The sequence below is a fragment of the Plecotus auritus genome (assembly GCF_963455305.1).
Source record: "Plecotus auritus genome assembly, chromosome: 8".
Lineage (NCBI taxonomy): Eukaryota > Metazoa > Chordata > Mammalia > Chiroptera > Vespertilionidae > Plecotus > Plecotus auritus.
The window spans coordinates 47,902,675-47,925,439 of NC_137782.1; the positions used below are offsets into that span (position 1 = coordinate 47,902,675).

At 40.5% G+C, this 22,765-nt stretch overlaps 1 protein-coding gene across 2 annotated transcripts in view; it reads right to left on the minus strand.

Moving 5' to 3' along the window:
• The window catches only part of DOK6 (docking protein 6), a 257,390-nt gene extending 235,152 nt beyond the window's left edge, over positions 1-22,238 (minus strand). Inside the window, exon 1 of one of the 2 annotated variants that reach the window (XM_080686943.1) lies at positions 21,854-22,238. In XM_080686943.1, the coding sequence (XP_080543069.1) occupies positions 21,854-21,919 (66 nt within the window). In that variant the 5' untranslated portion in view covers positions 21,920-22,238. The remainder of the gene's footprint in view (positions 1-21,853) is intronic. The other variant, XM_080686944.1, reaches the window with a different exon arrangement.
• Between the last annotated feature and the right edge of the window lie 527 nt (positions 22,239-22,765).

Sequence of the window (22,765 nt, forward strand, 5' to 3'; positions counted from 1 at the left end):
TAGACAATGCTCCAACCAACTGAGCTAACACCAGCCAGAGCCTCCTTCATTAATTTTTTATAGCAAAATTCTCTACCAAACATCTGTGTCTTAGACTGGAGATGATGAAATAAAAATGTCACTATGTATAAAGTACCATTTTTAAAATATCAAATGTCATCAAACTGTCAGCATATCTTAAGATAAAGATGTAGACAACTCAGGAAATAGGTTCCACCTTAAAGAATATGAAAATGGGTCATAATAACTAAAATTTAAACAACAAAAATAAACATATGCCTTCCACCATGATGCACATCTTATGTACAATCTTCTGAGACAAGATTTCAATGAAAGAGGTTTTTGGAAAATGTCAGTCCCACATCAGGATTGTGACAAATTACTGGAATTCACATTGATTAGATGATTTCTTTTCAAATATGAGTCTATCATTATGCAAGCATGTTTACGAAAACAATGTGCATGCTGTTTGGGTATTATACTCATTAAGTGTGCTACAATTTACAATTACATTGAAAGCCCAGGACTCATTGTGCACTTTAAAAATTGCCAAAAATTTAGACGGCCCAGATCTTTATGCTTTTAGGTCCAGAGTTAAGAATACTATTAATACAGGAGGAAGTGATTTAAGTAACAAAATATTGACAAAAGCCTATAGTAAAGATTATTTTCAAACAAAAGTAGCAGTAACTACAATGATTATAGTTGAAGCTTTATTCGGTGTCGTAGGATGCTAACTCACTATCTTGATGGTACAGACATAGTAGTATGAAATCTAAATAAGAGAAAGAGCACAATTAAGGTTAAAACACACACACATACATACACACGAGACAGGGAAAAGCGTATTCCTTGTAGCCGATAGAACTGGAAAGTGCTCTGTGGACTCCTTTATTAAGTGTCCTAACTTATTTAGGAATAAGTTAGTTAAATGTGTCAGTTTGATGACAAAACTTTAGAGTTTCAGTAACTGAACACAATCCTATATATAAGGCCGACAATAAGTAGCCATCCCATAAATACTAAAGTCTATCTCCAAATGCTCAGTACTAATGAAATCTTAGGAGAAGGAAAACAGAGTGAGTGGGCATGGCGACAGGGATTGCATAACACTAGCCATAGACTAACCTCCAAGTAACAGGATGGAAAAAAAAAAATCACAGATGAAGGTAATGAAAAACAGACCTGCCAGCCATCCCTCCTGGCTCAGAGAATTTAAAAGGCAGGACAATCCTTAATGGCTTGAGTTACTTGGCCATAGAGTTAAAATAATTGCTCAAGCTCCCAAGAGAAACCACCTCTCCAATGCTTAAATACTATTAATCTGGATTTGTTGAATTCGGTACAGATTTGAGGGTTTTGTAATCTTTTAGCAGAAGGATTAATCGGTTAATACCCTGCACGAATGCTCTATAAAAACATTTCTTTAAGCCAAAGCAATTCACTAAAGCTTTTAATAAAAATAAAGACCAAAAATCCAGCACAAATCGAACAGGGTCTTTCTATCATTTATAAGAATGTGTTGAATAAATATACCATTAGATACCCATGACATTTAGAATTTTTAATACCAAAATGGAAAGAAGCAATAATGTAATCAAAATATTCATGGGAAGCTGATGTTTGAGGATATACATTTTGTAAATATTCTTAACCATCACAGCCCAAGGGGAGGTTTGAGGACACACATTCATGTGCGTGTGTGCACATACATACACACACACACACACACACACACACACACACACACACACACCTCTATGCAAGAAGACTAACATTTTATTTTCTAAATGGTTTGGAATAACCTCTATCTGTCAAGATCTGGGCTAGATCTTGAGAACACACAGTTAAAAAAAAGCACATGATGATTGCTTTCATAAACCTTATGGTTAGTAGAAAATAACAACAAAAAATACACAAATATACACACAAATAAGACAAGTTAAAAGGACTCTATGAGAAGCAGAAGTTGCTGCTGCTTTGGGAATTCCAAGGTGAGCATGGCCTGGCTTGAGAGGAAACCCCAAGAAAGAAGTGGGTTCTTAAAATAATGCTTATGAACTATGGAAAGAAGAAAATACACTTTTTTTTTAGGAAGGATGCCACTATTTTACCAGTTTTGTACAAGTTAAAAAAATGATAGATTCAGAAGCTTAGTTGGAAAGTAATAAATCCACAAAAGTGTCAGTTAATATAAACTTCTCAGACCAATGAGCTTGCTGCATGACTTCTTCACTGTCTGTGAATCTGATTCAACTTCTTTACTGCCCATGAAAAGGTGTGAATGAATTCACATTTAACTGCTGTTTCACGATATGTGATGTGTATGTAGAAACATTAATATAATATATTTAAGTACAAACACATTGGTCAAGCCCATCCAGTAGCTTTATAAAGCATAAAGGCATGGTTTTACTTGCATTAAAAAACTTATTGGTATCTTTCTTTTTTTTAAAAAAAATATATTTTATTGATTTTCCACAGAAATGAAGGGAGAGGGATAGAGAGTTAGAAACATTGATGAGAGAGAAACATCAATCAGCCGCCTCCTGCACACCTCCCACTGGGGATGTGCCTGCAATCAAGGTACATGCCCTTGACCGGAATCGAACCTGGGACCCTTCAGTCCGCAGGCCGACGCTCTATCCACTGAGCCACACTGGTCAGGGCGGTATCTTTCAAATTATTGTGTATATATAAGTATACTATGTCAATATATTTATTATGTTATTAAAATATTACTGATGTGTTATATTATGATTGACATGTATACCTCCTTGCTTTGCATCATTGCAAAGGGATACAGTTACCTCACTGGGCCCATTCTTGGTGATAAGTTTTATCATTGAAGTTGTTATATTCACTTTGTTATTTTCACTCAATGATCAATGATGTTGGAGTGATTCAGTGATTACTTTCATGATTGTAAAACATTTTTTTCTATTTCTATCACTCATTTAGCATTTTTATTGCTCATTCTTTGGTAAAGAAGAGTTTCCTCTTCTCCCCAACACCCCCTATATATTGTACCAGAAAGTAAGTGCTTAAAAGCTGATAGGGGTGTGAAGAGGACACACAGAAACTAGCCAGGAGAGGGTCTCACTGGCCACTTTGGAGACACTTTAGTATCAATACGAACCATGAGAGAATAATGATTACATAAATGATATGCACAAATGACATTAAAGAAATAAGAAACACAAATAACATATGAATAGGAAAGTAGCTTCTTTACTTAATGACCTTTATGCATAGATACAATATAAAATAGTATTACATCCTTTTATAAAAATGTCTGAAGTGTATATATTAATTATATATATTTTAGCCAAATAACAGATGTAATGAATATACTGCTTTCATGGTTCCTCTAGAGATTTTTTTCCTGAATGGAAATTGTGCCATCCTATTAATTGAATTCAGTGATAGGAGAGCTCTAACTACAGTGGCAGGAGCTTAGTCATGGAGAATTAAATATAGACACAGAAAATAATCACCGCCAAAAGCAGTAATCAGAATGTTCTGAGTACAGGTTCGGGAGATGGACTACTGGGTTTTAATCTTGTTTTAGAATTATCTAGTCACCAGATACCTAACTTTCCTCAAATATAAAAAGAGGTAGCTACAAGATCATTTAAAAAGTAACATGCTGAGAACATGGACACATGTTAAAGAAGGCATCAATGAAGGTTAGCCATTAGTTATCATTGGTGTTATCAACTCAACATGAGGACTAACAAGGAGGGTAAGAAGAAACTTGGCGAGTAGATTTAAAATGAGAAAAGTGCCAACCATTCAAAAAAACTGATGAGCACTTGAATATATAAAAAGCAAATTTTAGTTGTCACTAAAGTGTACTTTATTGAGGTTAGATTATCTCTATATATAAAAAGCCAGCGACTGGAATGCTGTAATGACCAGAATGACCGGCAGCTATGACACCCACTGCAGCCAGAGAACCAGCCAGATTGGGGGGGGGGGCGTGGGGGAGGGGGCTGGCCGGCCGACCTCCCGAGACTCCTCACCCTAGCCGGCCTGCCCCACCCCGATCACCCCACCCACCCCAATAAGGGGCAGGGCTGTTTGGCCAACCTCCTGCAGCCCCGCCTCCAGCCCAGCCCCACCCCAAATCAGCCCTGCCACACCGATTAGGGGCAGGGCTGGCTGGCCAACCATCTGTGGCCCCTCCACCAATGGGCTCCCACCACCCCATTGGCCCTCGGCCTCTCCCCCAGCCAGCTCTGCCCCCAGTCATCCCACTCACTCTGATCAGGGGCGGGTCCAGCTGGCCCAATGCCCACAGCCCCTCCCCACAGCCGACCCCGCCCCCAATCGGCCCCTCCACCCCAATTAGGGGTGGGGACCACCGGCCAATCGCCCGCAGCTCCTCCTCCCAGCCAGCCCAGCCTGATTGGCCCCGATCAGGGCAAGCTGGCCAGCCAACCTCCCACTGCTGTCTCCTCCTCCTGACAGGCCTGGCTCCAGGCTGGCCAGACCCCACCCATGCACGAATTTGTGCACTGGGCCTCTAATAATAAAATAAAAAATTAGAAAATAATTTAGTTTTGAAATGTATAAAAACAAAGTTTCTGCATAATTCTAAAATAACACACATTTTGATGTTGTAGATATAGTCCTTGACTGTAATGCTTGAATGATAATTTTTTTACATGGTAGAAACAAATTTGAAATTTGTGTTTCTTCTACTTAAAACAAATTTGGGGTCTTTAATCTCTCCTTTAAATTCTGGATTTTAATCAGGATGCACTGTAGTCATGGAAATCTCTAAGGGAATTGGCATTTCAAACTAGTTGTTCATTCTTTTGGAGGAAAAAAAAAGATTAATGTTGTCATTATTTGCATTGAATTTTGAAAAGATAAATGAGTTCAAATTGCCCATAATTCAGCTTTTTGGATATAAATGACAAGTCCTTTGCCAATACAGCTGCAGGTAATTTTACTGAGAAAGAAGGATTGCCAATATTTTACATTTCATCCTGTGGCATTTACCCCTAAAATGTTCTATGCTTCTCATCTGCTGTCAGTTAATATCCTGAGTCTCTACAGATCTTACTTCATATCTCTATGATCAGATATCTCCCAACATACAATTGTGACTCTACACGATACTAAAAAATATGGCCCATATGCCAAAAAAGAGAAAGCACTTGGGAAAAAAACCCTCATTGAGATATTTTATAGTATAAATTCTTCATATACACACAAATAATATATGAATATACAAATTATATCAATAATCATTATATAGCCCAAGCTGGTTTGGCTTAGTGGATAGAACCTGCAAACTGAAAGGTCCCAGGTTCAATTCTGGTCAAAGGCATATGCCCGGGTTGTAGGTTCGATCCCTAATGGGGGACTTACAGGAGGCAGCTGATCAATGATTCTCTCTCATCATGGATGTTTCTGTCTCTCTCTCTCCCTCTTCCTTCCTCTTTAAAATCAATAAAAAATATATTTAAAAAATAATAATCATTATATATATAGTATGTGGATATATATTTCTTTTAAAATAGTTCAAGCCATGTTCACTTTATGTAGTAAAATAAACACATACAAAATTAATTTATAGACCCTAACTGTAGCAAAGGTTTTCTGCTGACTTAAGAGATAAAGTAGACCAAGTGACTTTTTTCCCAACCAGAACAGAATTCCAGGATCTGCTGGAATCCTGTGATTATTGTTAGAAGCTTACCCACTACTTTCCACAACACCATTTGTTGAAAAAACTATTTTTTTGCTCATCATACATTCCTGGAATCCTTGTGGAAGATAAATTGAACACAAATGTATGGATTTATTTCTGGGCTGTCTATTCTGTTCCACTTGTCATATATTTTATTATATATGTAGCTTTATAATATATTTTGAAATCAGGAAGTGTTATGCCTCCAGCTTTGTTATTCTTTCTCAGGACTGATGTAGCGATGTGTATCTATGGTCTTTTGTGATTTCATATGAATTATAGAATTGCTTATCCACTTCTGTAAAAAATGTTTCTGGGATTTCAATAAAGATTAATTCTATAGATTGCTTGGGGAAGCCTGTACATTTAAACAATCCATGAACACAGGATGTCTGGATATTCACATGTAAAAGAATGAAATTGAACCCTATCTTACAGCATACACAAAAATTAACTAAAAAAGGATTTAAGACTAAAAATAAACAAGTTCTTAATCCCTCATTACTGCATATTAAATTTTTACAACAGTGATGCAAAGGTTTCTAATGTAATATCGTCCATAAATTTAATTATTCCTAAATGAGAATAGGAAATACTGTTCATAAATGTATTACATTTAAAGCTGTTTATCCTGTGCCCAACTCATTAGCAACAAGCTCCTTGCACAGCTACAGGAGAATATAAAAGAACTAGAAATTACAAACCAATAAGGGACTAGACAGTGGGTGGCAAACTCATTAGTCAACAGAGCCGCAGTTTGCCAACCACTGGACTAGACCATAGGTCAAGTTTATCAATCACTGGAGAGTAAGGCTGAACTAGCGTGGTCATACATATTGGGTAGTCGATACAGTCCGGGTACGACTTAATCCTGAGTTCCAGACTGCTGGGCTCTTCTTTTCACTTTCAAAGCACCCAGGATTGGTGATAAATTATTTGATCACCCTAATATATAGTTTGTATTTTGCTATTTTCTTTTTAAAATGTGGTAATTGATATAAAAGCCACTTAATAAGTATTTGCTGAACATATTATGTCACTTCTCATTGTCTCTAATGTTTGGTGTAAAAGATAGCACATGGCCTTGTTATCCAGTCCTCAAAAATACATTTAATGATCTCCCATAAAGGATCAAGCACAGTGCCATCAACTACTGAGAACCAATATGGAGTGACATCACCAAAATGTCAGTGTAGGGAGGCTCCATCTTTGCACAAAAGCCACTGAAAACCAGCAACCACTTCTGCAGAGCTCTGGAATGGAGCCCAAAACAGAACCACCAGGGAAAGCTCTTTGAAGAAAGATGCTATTGCATTGCCCTGAGAGACAGCTGTGGCATTTTAATTGCCTGCGGGACATCTCCCAGTCTCCTGATCAGTGGTGGCCCAGAAAAACAGCAGACCAGACTCCTGGTGCAGGCTGCTGGTGCCAGAGGGGACACTTGGGCATCATTCTCAAAGACTTGTGGTGTGTTTTTTGACCTGTCTAAAAGCTCCCTGAATGACCAGCATGAGGGCTTATGGTTAATTCATCAGTATTCCCAGGGCTAAGGTAGCATTTTCTGAAAAATGCCTGTCACATGATCATCTCATGCATTTTTTTATTCCTTGTTCAGTCAGTTCTGGTAGTCTGTGTTTCTAGGAGCTTATCTATTTTATATAGGAGTTACACACCATTACTAAGTGGGATTTATCTCAGGGATGTAAGTATGGTTCAACATATGAAACTTGATCAAAGTAATATACCATCATAGATTGAAGAAAAAAAAAATCCCTGTCACATAGTCATCTCAAGCAGACAAAGCACTTGACAAAATCCAAAACCCTTTTATAATAAAAGCACTCCATAAACTAGAAATGGAAGGAAACTTCCTTCCTAATAAAGGGCATCTGTGAAAAACCCACAGCTAGCATTATACTCAATAGTGAAAGACTGAAAGCTTTCAGTCTAAGATCAGGAGCAAGAATGAGCACTTTTGCTGCTAGTATTCTACACTGTACTAGGAGGGCTAGCCAGAAATATTAGGTAATAAAAATATCAAAGGCACCCAAAAAATGTTTAATGAAACAAAAGTATCTATATTTGCAGAAAGCGTGACCTTTTATATAGAAAAATCCTAAAAAATACATGCACACACAGCCAAATACCTGTTAGCACTAATAAACACATTCAGCAAAGTGGCAGAATACAAGACCAACATGAAAAACTCAGCTGGATTACTATATACTAGCAATGAATAATCTGAAAATGAAATTAAGAAAGCAATTCCATTTATAATATTATCAAAAATATAATACTTAGAAATAAATGTAACCAAAGAGGTGGAAGACTTATACACTTAAACTACAAAACATTGCCAAAATTAATTAAAGAAGACCGAAATAAATGGAAAGACATCCCATGTTCATCAATCAATAGTTAAAATGGAAATACCCACCCAGCAAGAGATCTACATAGTAAGTGCAATTCCTATCAAAATCCAATGGCCTTTTGCAAAACTTTATGTGATTCAAAACTCAACATGGAATTGTAAGTAACCCCAAATAGCCAAAACAATTGGGATAAAGAACAAAGTTGGAGGATTCAATTCCCAACTTTAAAATTTACTACAAAGCTCTACCCTGGACTTGGGATCACCATGTCTAGGGAGGTGATATCCGAGAACTTAAATTGGCAAATCTAGTCGGAAGACTGTTGCAAGTCTATGTGTAGGGAACAATCTGAGCAACTCCCTGATGCAAGGTAGAGTTAGAAGCAGGTAATTCTATGTGTCTAGAGAATGTGGTACAAGGGAGATAAAAAGTAGCACAGGGAACTGCTGGAAAGGCAAAGGGCAAATCCTGAATGGTCTTGAAGTCATGTTGAGCTGAGAGTTTATCTACAGCACCATCAAGTCAGCTAATAGAATTTGAAACAAATGGAACACATATGGCACTCCATCAGTTATTCTCTTATAGGCAGAGATATCCAAAAAGCAGATATGAATTCAGATGTCTCCAGCTTTCAAAGAGTAACTTCTGTCCTAAGCAGCAGTGGTCAGAAGAGTGGGGTCCTCTGGTGCCAATAATAATCTAGTAATTACACACTCCTTTATAGCACTGTACTTGTATCACTTTTCTAAATGATTTAACTCATTTAGTCTTCACCCTAACACCCTTTGCAAGGGAGAAAAGTGAAGAACAAAGAGGAGATCAATTTCCACAAGTCACACTGCCAGTGAGTACTGGAGCAGAGTTTTAACCTGAAACAGTGTTGCTGTAGAATCTATGCACTTGACCACTAAGCTATGGTATTCTCACAAGGCCTCTTAAGGGTTCAGTCTCTAGTTGCCTGCTGAGAGGGGGCTATGAATTGAGCATGTAGTCAATGTTCACATTCAGACACCAAAATCCTTCTATCAACACAGAAAAATTTTTAAAAATCAATACGTAAAAATCATGTTCAGAATGCTAGAGCTTCCAAATTTTTAATTCAGACCCTGACTTTACTAATGCATTCATTGAAAAGTAGACTACCCTCTATGTACCCTCTTTATATCAAATGAAAAAATCTGAGTTAACATCATTATTTTATATAAAATCATTGTGAACTCCACATATTTGTGTATTAATTCAACAAGTATTATAATAAATGAAATATTAGAAATAAATGTAATAGAGCACCCGCCAAGGCTCAGCCTGTCTTATAAGAATGTACTGAGGACAATGCAGATGGTCCCTAACCTTAGTGAGCTTGGTTAGTGGGAGAGAGAAAGACTAATAAATTTGTGTGTGTGTGTATATATATATATATATATATCCTATCTAATAAAAATGGAATATGCAAATTGACTGCAACTCCACAACAAAGATGGCGGCACAGACAGCCAATAAGGAGGGAATATGCAAATTGAGGCGACAAGGTGGCTTTGGGCCAGAGTAAAGGTGGAAAGACGGCTCCAGGACAGATTGAAGGCAGAAAGGTGGCTCCAGGCCAGAGCGAAGGTGGTGCCAGCAGCCAGGGGAAAGAAGGCTTATTCTTGCGTGAATTTCCAGGCAGTCAGGCATCCCTCGAGGGGTTCCAGATTGGAGAGGGTGCAGGCTGGGCTGAGGGACACACCCCCGGACCCCATGCATGAAAATTTGTGCATGGGGTTGGGGGGTGTGTCCCTCAGCCCAGCCTGCACCCTCTCCATACTAGAGGCCCGATGCACGAAAATTCATGCATGGGGTTGGGGGGGTGTCCCTCAGCCCAGCCTGCACCCTCTCCAATCTGGGACCCCTTGAGGGATGCCTGACTGCCCATTTAGGCCCGATCCTGGTGGGATCGAGCCTAAACAGGCAATCAGACATCCCTCTCACAATCCAGGACTGCTGGCTCCCAACCACTCGCCTGCCTGCCTGCCTGATTGCCCCTATCTGTTTCTGCCTGCCAGCCTGATCACCCCCCAACCATTCCTCTGCCAGCCTGATCAATGCCTAACTGCTCCCCTGCCGGCCGGATCACACCTACCTGCCCTCCCCTGCAGGCCTGGTCCCCCCCCCCCCCAACTGCCCTCCCCTGCAGGCCTGGTCCCCCCCCAACTGCCCTCCCTTGCAGGCCTGGTCCCCCCCAACTGCCCCCTCCTGCAGGCCTGGTCCCCCCCAACTGCCCTCCCCTGCAGACCTGGGTCCCCCCCAACTGTCCTCTTCTGCAGGCCTGGTCCCCCCCAACTGCCCTCCCCTGAAGGTCTGATTGCCCCTAACTGCCCTCCCCTGCAGGCCTGGTCCCCCCCAACTGCCCTCCCCTGAAGGTCTGATTGCCCCTAACTGCCCTCCCCTGCAGGCCTGGTCCCCCCCAACTGCCCTCCCCTGCAGGCCATCTTGTGGTGGCCATCTTGTGTCCACATGGGGGCATCCATCTTTGACCACATGGGGGCAGCCATCTTGTATGTTGGAGTGACAGTCAATTTGCATATTACTCTTTTATTAGAAAGGATGTATACACACACACAAATTACAAGACTATAATATTTGTTATGAGGAAAAAATACAAATATTTTTAAGACAGTAATCAGCATGTAAAGAAGTATCAAGCAGAAATTAAATTCCTATGCTGAAAAATAATTTGTCAAGCATATTAAGAATCCTTAAAAATAGCTAAAACTTAAAAGCACATAAGGGATAATTCCAGGTAATTTTGTAACCATTCATAAAATGAGCAAATTTACTCTATTTTAAGGAAAGAGAATAAAACAAGTCAAAAATAACATTCATGGTGAAATTTAAAAAATAATAAAACACAAGGTAAATTAAAGACTGATTAATTATGCAGAGTTCGTACACAATTTAGGATTATCCTAATCCTCTGAAACCTTTACTTTGTTCTCTTACCCCATCTCTGCAAATCCCAGGGTAACCATATTTTAATCCCCGGCTTAAATGTTATCGCCTTTTTTAAAGTATTTTTCTGAACTCTGCCCTCCTTCCAGCAAGAACAATTTGTCCTTTTCTCTCAATATCGAAAATACTGTATTGTGTCTTTCTTAAAGCACTCAAAATGCTCAGTGCTGCATTATGCATAGTAATGTTTCACTTCTATCTGAGCCATCTCTTTATATCACAAAACACCTGAGGTGCTTTTCACATGCAACAGCTGTTGAATAAACAATTACTGTGTACATCCCCTGGTGGTTGATATTTTTATTATAAAAAAGAAAACAGATTTGTATCTACATTGACTGCTACATTGTCCCATGCATGTTCTGGTGGGCTGAAGAATGGAATCCTCTGATTCATAAATAACTTGTAAATTTAAGTTGTCTGTGCTACCCATGCTTGAATGAGCCATTGGGAGTAAAGCTTTAAAAGGTTTCTTTATAAGTACTATAGTTTAGAATAATTCTTATTAAATTGTACATCAATAGATGTTATGTACAGAGATGACTCATTAAATGTATTTTCTCTTGTCTTCCAATGTTTTCAAAATACCTATCACAAGATGGTAAGATGGACACAGAAGGAACAGTGTAATTTTTGAATTTCAAAAAGTAAGCTCTGTTATAGTAGAACTGGAGGCCCGATGCACGAAGATTCGTGCAAGAATGGGCCTTCCTTCCCCTGGCTGCCGGCACCACCTTCACTCTGGCTGGAGCTGCCTTTCCGCTCCTGCCCGGAGCCACTTTTCCACCTTCCCATGCTGCCCAGAGGCCCAGAGGGCTGGGGTGGTATGGAACACCTGCATCATTGCCATGGCGACAACACAAGTCCCGCCCCGCCCTGCCACTTGATGCCTGTGTATGCAAATTAACCCACCATCTTTGTTGGGTTAATTTGCATAATCACTGATTGGCTGGTGAGCGTCATTGAGGTATGGTCAATTAGGATGTTACTCTTTTATTAGTGTAGATATTTGTCATACTTTTATACTATTTTGATAGTAACACAGTACTATAATAATAGCTGCCATGAAATGTTACTTTAATGTCATTGGGCATTGACATAAAGGTGATTTTTTGGTGTGGCTATTAGGACTGATTTAATATGAATTTAAAAAATGCACAAAATTTACCAGGAATAGGGGGATATATATATAATTAATTTAAAAAGCTTAATTTTAGTGCTTTTCTGTCTTCTATTATAATTTCAAAAGCTTAAAACAGTCAACTAATTTTTAAATTAGCCTAATGTGACTCCCATAAGTGGGATCTGAAGTACTTTAAAAGCTGCTGAATTTCACCCCCGCATGCAGATGTCCATGCACACCCCACGTGTGCACATGCTATCTTCTTGCATTTTATTTGAGCCTCTTCACCTTCACAAAGGGAAGGGTTATTTTCCTCATTTTTCCCATGAGGAGCTTAAAGTGCAATGCATTGAAATAATTTGCCCAAGATCACATGGGAGCGCCGGCAGAAACATGAATGCCACAATCACCAGGAGGGCCAGAAGTCAACAGGTATTTGTGGAAAGAATGAAAAACTGGAAGCAAGTTTCAAACTCAGCTTTGCCTGGCTATGAACCTTGTCCCCACCTTTCCATCAGGGTTTCCAGATCCTTCTAGACTTCCCCACCAAGCCGAATGCAACCTCACATACCTACACTCAGAAAAGAAGAACAAAAGCCAGTTAGAAATAGTTAAAAGGCACAATAAAATGGGAAATGGATTATCCCCAGTGGAAAAAATCATGTGTAAATAAAAAATCTTGCTGTATTTGCAGCTATAGTGAGTGCACACAGCATTCTTCCAACGTTCACTATGCCTTGGCAACACTTTACAGAATATAGAACATCTGAGGGTTCAAATAAAACATAGGAAAATATAGAACAAAATCCCAAATGTGAAATTCCTGCTGTTCATGTCATATTTGTGCTCTCTCTCGTTACCTTAGTGTCATATAAGTGACTATATATTTAAATAATTCCTAAGAAGAAACACTCCACCTTTCTTTCCAAACTAGTTATACCCAGGTCTTTGAAAAGGAAAGAATATCTGTGTGTCTTCTCCTCTGCTGTGTATACCTAAGACACAGAGCTTAGCAAGTCCCTCAAAACCACATGTACACTGAGCCTTGCTGGGTCCTGCACCCAGTGACCAGCAGGGGGACTTCTCCCAGCAAATGTGACTCAATTACAGCGTGAGACCTGCATGGATATGTGATTTAGCTTTATCTGTGGTCATTTTTGCTGCTATTGTAATTTTAAAATATTGCTATTACATTATAATTAATTTATAAAATTTGATGCAATAAAAAAATATTGCTCACTTAAAAGTCACCTCGAACATCCCCTGTCAGTTCTACTGGGTGTCAGAGGGAGAGGTTTCTGCAAAATATCTGAGAAAAAGCTTCCCAGAAGTCAAAACTATTGTTTTTTGCCATTCAATTAATAATACATTTTTAAAATATTTCTCTGAGTCTCAAAAAAAAAAAAGGAAGAAAGAAAGAAAGAAAGAAAGAAAGAAAGAAAGAAAGAAAGAAAGGAAGGAAGGAAGGAAGGAAGGAAGGAAGGAAGGAAGGAAGGAAGGAAGGAAGAAAGAAAAAGAAAAAAGCACACACCAAACATTCAGGAAGGAAGATTGAAGCCTGCTTTCTAAGAGTGTATGATTACCCATTCTCCAAGCATCTAAGCAGAAGGAGTGTTCAATGAGCATTAATAAATACAGTGCTAATAGATCCCCTAGAAACCCTGAATGTGTTCTGCTTCAATTTAAAAATAAATTCAGGTCTTATTAACATTGACAAAGTAGATTCAAACCCATTAAAAGAATCAGAATCAAGCTCTTTAAATAAAACTGAGTAGAAGACAGTGTCTATAATTTTACTTACACCACAGTTGTCACAAGCTGCCACTTCCATGACTTCGCAATAATCAAAACCATTAAAACAAGCAAATCCCTGGGTTCTGAGGTCAAGCAGATACGTCCACTGCCTTCAAGCCTTGATTGAATAATGCTTCTTTGTCCAGGAAATATAATGCACATTCACTTTATCTTTAATTAGGAAATCCTAGGGATCTACTCTTTAACTTCACTCACTTTATATGTTTCAAGCATGACACAAATAAGTGTTTTCCAATGAACATTTTTAAATTGTATTAATATGTGCTTTAAATAAAATTGTGTTTTCTTCCATAAATAACTTTTCTTTTTCTTTGAGGGAGAGTTTAAGTGTATAAACTCTGAACTCTAGTTTCTAGGCACTGACACCAACAAATGTATTACTGCTGCCTGTAGTCACTATTTGATTAGCTAAACTGTAAATAATATTAATTTTACATATTGAAATCATGTTCAAATTCAGAAACATGCATATCTGTTCCCTCTCTTTTCTCAAAATAGTAGATGTATAAATAATCAGCTTAAAGGAGTTTTCACTCTACTCAGTTTATCTATAGGTTTGGTATCTTTTAACCCATTTTAGAATTGCAGTGATGAACTGTTTAGTTTGGTCATTTTTAGAGAAAAGTTTCACTAAAACTAAACTTTATTATGGAATATTTCAGTAATATATTTTCAAGTTCTCTCACAGCTGGGGATGGAACCCACAATCTAGGTATGTGCCCTGACAGGGTATCGAACCGTCCATCGTTCTGTGTACCATGTATGGGGGACAATACTTCTAACAACCGAGCCACAATGTCCAGAATTCAAGTTCTCTTTTTTGTTTCCCTTCCTTTTGTTATTATTACTTACGTAGATTTCCAGATTTGAATGGCTGTGGCTTTAAAGAAACAGTGCTTAATTGCAGGACACTATTTTTAATACATGTAGTAAAACAAAACACAATTAAGATAATCCATGACCCCTTCACCCTGCCCAGATTACTTCATTTACTGCCCAATCCCTCCTAATGAGCTCTACCTCTTCCATCAGAACTAACTGAAATGCCTCCATGTTTCTGGAGCCTTCTTGGTTCTCCACTGCAGAATTGCCTTCTATTTCTCTCACCATTTCTCCTTACAAAAGACAGGTATACGTCCATCTGTTTACTTTCTTAACCCCTTATTATACGTGCTCCTACAAGTTAAGATTCATGTTCTCTGCTTTGATGTATCCTGGGCACCTACATAGTGACTACACAGAGCAAGACCTCAATATATTCAGTATCCAATTCGTGAATCATTGTTAGATACTAGATCTGAAAAACAACAGCTTTCATTTAAACCAGCAACAACCAATGAGAATATCTCATTTAAAATAAAAAATAATCATTCAAAACAACAACAAAAACATTAAGTACATAAGAGTTAATTCATCAAAATATTGGAAGTACAAATTCAAAAACAAAAAGTAGGACTTGTTTCAACAAGCTCATGGATGAGAATATTTAATAAAGGAGGTGAAAAACTGGCTATCCATATGGGGACAAATAGATTCCAAACTTAAATCTTAAAATGAGGATTAACTACAGGTTGATTAAAAATCTAAGTGTATAGAGTTTTACATGAAAATAATAGAAAATAGCAATTTTATGTTTCAGTAAGGAATAACTTCTTAAATAAGACTCAAAAAGTACAAGCCACAAAGAAAGCAGAAAAATTGATTTCACTAAAATGTAAAGCATCAGTAAGACACAGGAAACCATAAGAAAATTAAAGGCAATCCACAACATGGAAGTAGATAGTATGTAACTGCAAAAGAATAGTATTCCAAATATAGATAAAACTCTTAGATACTGATATCACATAGAAAGATGGGCTGTGGAACTGAAGAAATAATTCACAAACCAGGAAAATTTATAGGTCAATAAATATGAAAGTATGTTCAAAGTGCAGAGAAGCACAACTTTAAAACACCAATTTACCCAAGGGAGGAAAAAGTCTCACCCCACCAGCTTTGGTGAGGAAGCAGAGGGAAGGGGACTCAGTGGGGATGCATTTGGAGACACCTCTAGGAGACAACTGGGCAATAACTACTATGTATATACCAATCTATGCCCAGCAAATCCTGAAGAAACTCTTGCACATTTGCATTAGGAAATACAAACTGGAGAATATTTACACAAAAAAAGAATAATATTAAGTGAATAAACTGGAACTCTATACCAGAATGATTAAATCTCAAAAACATAACCTTGAGCAAAAACAAATATGTTTCATGAAGTCAGACTGTATGATTTCAATTAAATAAGTTGCAACTATACAAAGCAACAGTATATATTATTTAAAGAAATACAAAATATAATCAATATAGGAAAACTACACATGGAGTTAGAAACATAAATTTACTTCCTTGGTTACTGTGTTGGGGTATACAAGGACTTCAACTTTATCCATTTTATTTCTTTTTTAAAAGCTGAAGAAAATACAGCAAAATGTTATTTTTTAATGAAGTTTTATGTTCTCTGTATGCCTGAAATATTTCATAATTTAAAGAAATATGCCAGTATCAATTACTATTGAGGATATGATTAAAGAAGTTGTCTCATTTCATTGCTCTGGGCTTATAAATTGGAACAATTACTTGTGAGCAATCTGAAAACATCTAGTAAAGTGAAAATGTACATGTTTTAAAAACCAGCTACTCTACTTTTATCCACATCACATACCCTGGGGGACCTTGGATACATGTGATCAGAGAGAATTATATAAATGTATTTGGTGAAACAAACAGCAAAATCTTTAAAATGTCCATTATTAACAGAGGCAGTGTAGTTTATTCATACAATACAACCATTGAAATGAACAAACTTGATCTATATAGTAACAGATAAATACTGAATACAATTGTGGGGGGTGTTAATTGGCAAGAGATTCAAATGGATTTTCAACTCTCAGCATTTTTCTATCCTAAACAAATTAAATCAGAAGAAAGTACTGTATATTGGTAAAACTTGGGTAATTTGTAATATGATTCTGTGTAATTTCCAGTATGCTTAAAATATTTCATAATTTAAAAATCCCTAAATCAAACAATGGTAGGTATTGTGTGTGGATAGCTCTGAATTACAAGTTTAAGTTTAATTATTACTCTAGGTAATGAGAATCCATGGGAAAACTTAAGAGGGGGAATTATATGTTTCAAGCTGAAATTTAGGAAAATTACTCTGGCAGGACTCAAGAATGATCAGGCAGGCAGCAAAAAGAACCACTGGGAAGTCCCATCAATATTTGAACCTAAAGTTATAGAAGCAGAAGTTCACTGGTAAGAGACCACAGATGGCATTCCCAGGTGGCACCAATAAGATGTAGACTTAGGTTGTTTGTAGTGCCTCAGAGAAAGGCAAGACCCAGTGTTGCCTCTGAGATCGGATACTGAATCATTTTTAAATGAGCAGCAGTGCTAATAGAAACATCTACTTGCATATGTTCCTATGGGACAGAGTGGCTAGTTTGGGAAGAAGAATAGGATGTTCTATTTGGACTCATTCATTGGCTTAGAGTGCACTAAGGGTACAAGCAGGAAATGTTTCCTGGGAAGTTGAGCATGCACATCTGGAGAACAGAAGTGAGATGAAAGTTTAAAATATCTACTTTAGAGAAATCTTTTGAGAAGTATGAATAAAACTGCAGGGCTTAGGAATAAATAAGGATTGTAAGGGAAAGAGAACATGATTTTAAGAAATAGCCCATTGGGAGAACTCTGGCAATGGTGGGTACTGGGAGAGCAGGAGGAGGAGGGAAGTCAGTGAAAGACATAAGTGGGAAAGGAGGGCGAGGCACAGTGAAGGGATCCTTGCCCCCCTCCCATGAACATGTATGTGACAGCTGATAGAAGCACATGGTTTATTTAGGGTTGGAAATTGGTAAGATATATATATATATATATATATATATATATATATATATATATATATATACCAGAAAGTGCTTCTGGTACTGGACACAAATTAAAGTGACATTTTAACTGGCGGAGAAGAGCTAGTCTGGCACAGATGAGGAGGTCGACACCCCAGGTGAGAAAGCATGGTGGCCTGGCAACCTCCACGCTGGCTCCTGTGGCTTCAGCCCATCAACCCCTGCAAGTCATTTTTGTCAGGCTAATAAGTCTGGAACACCTTTAATCAAGCACCTGCTCTGGATTAAAATCTTACTACACATTCCCCCTTTGACTGTATAAAATACAAAACCCAGCGAAGTATTTTGTCCAAAGCAAAGAGAAGAGCTGTTCCAAAGAGGTGACATTAAATATAAAATACTCCAAAATGATGATGTTCTTTCATCGTGGCAAGTCAAGTCAGTGTCTGATGTTTAGAAATACCAGTTTCAACAGGTGAAAGGGTGGGGATCTACCACAGAGTTGGGCATGTTGCACACAGGGTAGGGCAAAAGTAGGTTTACAGTTGTCTGTATGGAAAATAATACAATGATTAATACATTATAATACAAGAATAAACTGTTTCGTGTACTCACAACTGTAAACCTACTTTTGCCTCACCCTATATTCATAGAAACAGTGATATGTTATAATGCAAAATTAACACACAAGTTAAAGAAATGACTAGAAGAGTTATGTCATTATACTCTTAATGATTTGATACCTTTAAAAATGTAATGATTTAATAAACACAATTTTAAAGGACAAGAACACTAGAATTATTTTCTTAAATGAAGAAAAGCTGATTAATGAGTTAAGACAAATTTCAAAGCAAACAGTAAAAAAATAAAATAAAAAAATTAACACTTACTGCTTTGCCCTAAGAGTCAGCCATGGAACTATGCTCAACAGGTAGCACTAGAATCTCTAAGACACATGGCAAGGGCTCCTTCAACCCTTCAGCCTGGAGGCACCTGGGTAAGGGTTGGCCCACTGCCTTGAGGGCAAGAATGCTTTTCTGCTCTCATTCAGCCTAACACTAAGCACTAGTTTGTGAGCAGTAAAGGGTACATTAGAACATTTCATCTCAAAATAGTTTTCATGTCACAATAATCTCTGATACAACTGGCCTCAATTCTGGCTTTTCTTCCCCATTAGAATATTATAAAATTAGGTTTGAAAGGATGAATTCTGTCCATAAGTAATCAAATATCTGTACACAAATAGAATTACTTTTATTTTGAAATTTAGTTTTGAACATGAGCTATAAAACAATAATTATAAACCTTTTGAGTTAAAAATAGTTTATTTGGGAAAGTCCACAGTTCTGAGTCCATAAAATTAGCGATATGTATTATTAATCATAAAAATGAAATATGTTTATATAATTCCTATTTCTATCATTTTTGGGCATGACTAAACCAGACATTTTCATTTTTAAAGCACGCAATATTTGCTTAGAATTTTATTATCTCCTGGGATGTACTTAACTTATTAAGCTGCACAGGATTCACCCTTGTGAACACTAGAATATTCTGAATAGAAGCAACTCTAAAGTTTCTTTTTTAAATAAATAATATTCTCCTAAGGAGTCAAGGTTAATTTAGTTTAATATTTGACAATTAAAACTACAACACAAACTGCTTCAACACCGACCTCTGTGAAGTTCACATTTCTCAAGTACAAATGGAGCACAAAAGCAATCCATCTGTGTATAAAAACACTTTTATTGTGTTCCCGGAGGGCTGTCCTTTACAAAGGCATAGCTCTAAACAGCGCTTATGGAACTAGCAGCTTTGAACATGTAAATACCCTACAATGGCACACATTTTTAGGGGGAAATGGAATTCTAAAAGGGCATTTCAAAGGCTGGTAATGCCATAGTTACTTAAGAAGCATTCAATGTTCTTTCCTTGGAGCCTTTCTTTTAACTGGGTTGCACACTCAGTTCTTTTGTGTGTAATCCTGGAAAGCTCGCGTGGGGGAGGAATCCTATACACCCCACGGCCAAGTGCGCAAGGAGGAGAGTTCTCACTGTTGTGTTCCTTGGTCTCATTTTCACGTGCACGGTGACTCCGCGGAAGCACACGCACACATATCCCAGGCAGGGGACTTAAATTATTCATGAGCTTATAACATTTGAGATGTCAGACACAATTGAAATTCCAAGAACAGGGAAGAGCAAGAATGATGAATAAGCACCACGTGGGCAAGGGAAGGGCTGCAAAGGTCAAGTTCCTGAAATGGTTCTCCCCTCTAGCTCTAGCTCTGCACCTCCTTTCTTGGCTGATGGCTGTGTGGGTGACAGATGGGAGCGTCGGGGCTGCCAGAAGCCAGGTGCCTCCTTCCTGGAACGACTGCAGCTTTTCACGTGGCTTCTTCCTTATCTCCTGGGAAAGGATGAGGCGCATTCTTCTACCCTAGAGCAGCTCCTGAAACCCTCTGAGGGTTGCATCCCCATCACCCGGCGCCAGGCTGGGGGAGAGGCTTTGTGGTCGCCCAGTTTTGCACGCCCCTCTTCTCCAGATCTGAAGTTCCAGAATGGGTCCTCTGTGCCCTTGGGGGACAATCAGCACGTTGAACATTGAAACCCAGCCCAGGCAGCACAAAAAGGCAAGTTGGCTTTCCCCTGCCTCCAACACCCGCGTCCACCAACTCCCCACAAAGGGACTTCTGGATAATAGAAGATCCTTCCTCTTCAAGGGACCTTAGTTCAGGTTAGTGAAGCTATGATTATCTCCCTTTTTCTTAGTGATAAAATTAACGAGGTGCTCCCTCCTTTTTCCCTCTCCAGGGTTAGTATTCCTCCATTCCGATGTGAACTCAAGGAATGTTCTCGTTCAAGGCCGCTCGCTTCGCCCCAGGATTCCGGAGCTTTCCCAACAGGAACTTTGAGAACAGTGAGGTAGACAGATAGCTCAGCAACCCCTAAAACGGACACTTTTCACCCCCAGCTGGCGTTTCCCTTCCCGTTCCACGGTGGATCAGGTCAGCCTCCTGTGCCCACCCCCACCTCCGGGACTTGGTGCAAGTCACTCCGACCACTTCCCCCAGGTCTGGGCAGCTCTCTTCCCAGGTGCCGCCCCTCCTCTCCTGCCTCCTGTCCACACCCCCAGGTCCTCCTCGACCCCTCGACCATCCACGCGTCCTTCTTACCTCCTAGTCTGGTCAAGAGAAGTTCTGAACCACCTGAGTCTAAATTGTTTCAGTCCTGAGTCAGGCAGAGGATTAAAAAACAAACAAAACAACTATGAAAAGGTCTCTAGAAACTTTGCTGTCTCAAATGCTCCCGTGCCGGCTGCCGCGAGCACACACCTGCCTGCACCGGGCGCAGGAGCGGGGGTCCTGGTGCACACAGGACCAGGGCGCCAGACAGCGGGCAACTGCGCAGGGACAGTCAACTCGCTGGCCGTCACCGGCGGGGACTCGCGGTGCTGCTTGGGCATCTAGACAATTTTGAAATGGGCTTGGGAAGCGGGGACTAGAAAACGGTGATTCTAAACACACACACCGGTGGGTCTGTCCACCTCCGGCCACTGAGCAGTGCTGCCCGACAGCTACACTTTGGAGAGCAGACCAGGGTGGGTTGCACGGTGTATAAACTGTCCTCCGAGGCACATTCATCTCGGACCTGACATCCCTGTCGTCTACACGACTTCTCAGTCTGGATCCAAATCAGCCCCACGCACAGGGCGAAGGGGACCAAGGCGCTCCAGGAGCTCTCAGCACCGCCCTCCCTCTCCCCCCTCCCCCCCTCCCCATGCAGAGCCCCCGAGGCAGGTGCGGCCCCCGGATCTCCGAGCAACAAGCGCGCTGTCTTCAGGAGGCCCGGCCCCTCGCTGCCCGGTCCCGCACGGGTCACCTCTCCCCGCCCCCCACTCAGCCAGCTGCGCCTGGCGGGCGCAGGGGAAGGAGAAAGCCAAGCTAGCCACTCACCCCCAGCTTCCTGCTGCGGATTTTCACGTAGCCCTGCTTGACTATGTCGTTAAAGTTGGAGGCCATGCCAGCGCGCTCGGCTTCCGCGAGTCCAGAGCCGCGGTCCGCAGCCAAGTCCGCGCAGGTCCCGCATCCAGCCAGCCGCCTCCAGCAGCGCGCCTCCACCCGGTGCCCCCAGCTCCCGCAGGAGGAGACGCGGGGTGGGTGGCAGGGCGGCCGCGGACTGGGACAGGGCCTGGCGCCTTGAGCAGCGAGCAGCGCCCGCCCTCTGCGCGCGGGTCCCCACCTTCGCCCCCGCCACCCCTGCAGCTCCCACGGGCGGGCGCCTCACTCGGTGGCGCACCGCGGGCCGCAGCGCACCATCGAGGCTCCTGGGCTCAGGGGGAGGGGAGGGGCGGAGGGCGGGGGGCGGGCCGATTCGCCCGCGTGGCTCCCTCCCCCCAGCCTGCGGGGTGGCTGGGCTCCGAGAGGCTGGCCAGACGCCCTCCACCACTCCCGCCCTCTGCGCCCTGGGCGCTCCCACTCAGCGCCCTGGCCCACAGCACTCCCAGATTCCTGAGGACAAGCTCCTATTCCAGACTCTGGATCTCCACTCCCAAGTGGACCTCAGGAAAGGGTGGCAGGGATGCTTCCAAGAAAAAAAGGCAAGTGGGAGCGAGAAAATTGTGTATTGCAAAGGCGGTGTTTGCAGTGCATTTTTATTCCTGGGCACAGGCTCGCTGGCCAGGTCTTTGCCCCGTTAGGAAGTGTGGATCCAAGCCAAGCCCTTCCCCGGTGCACACAAAGAGACCAATCGTGCGCATGTGTCTAATCCCTCTGCTACTGGAGACGTGAAGCACTCGGGCGAGGCAGCCGGTTGCCCGCCTCCTTCCCAATGAGCAGCCAGGGTCGGAGTGGATGGACTGATGCACG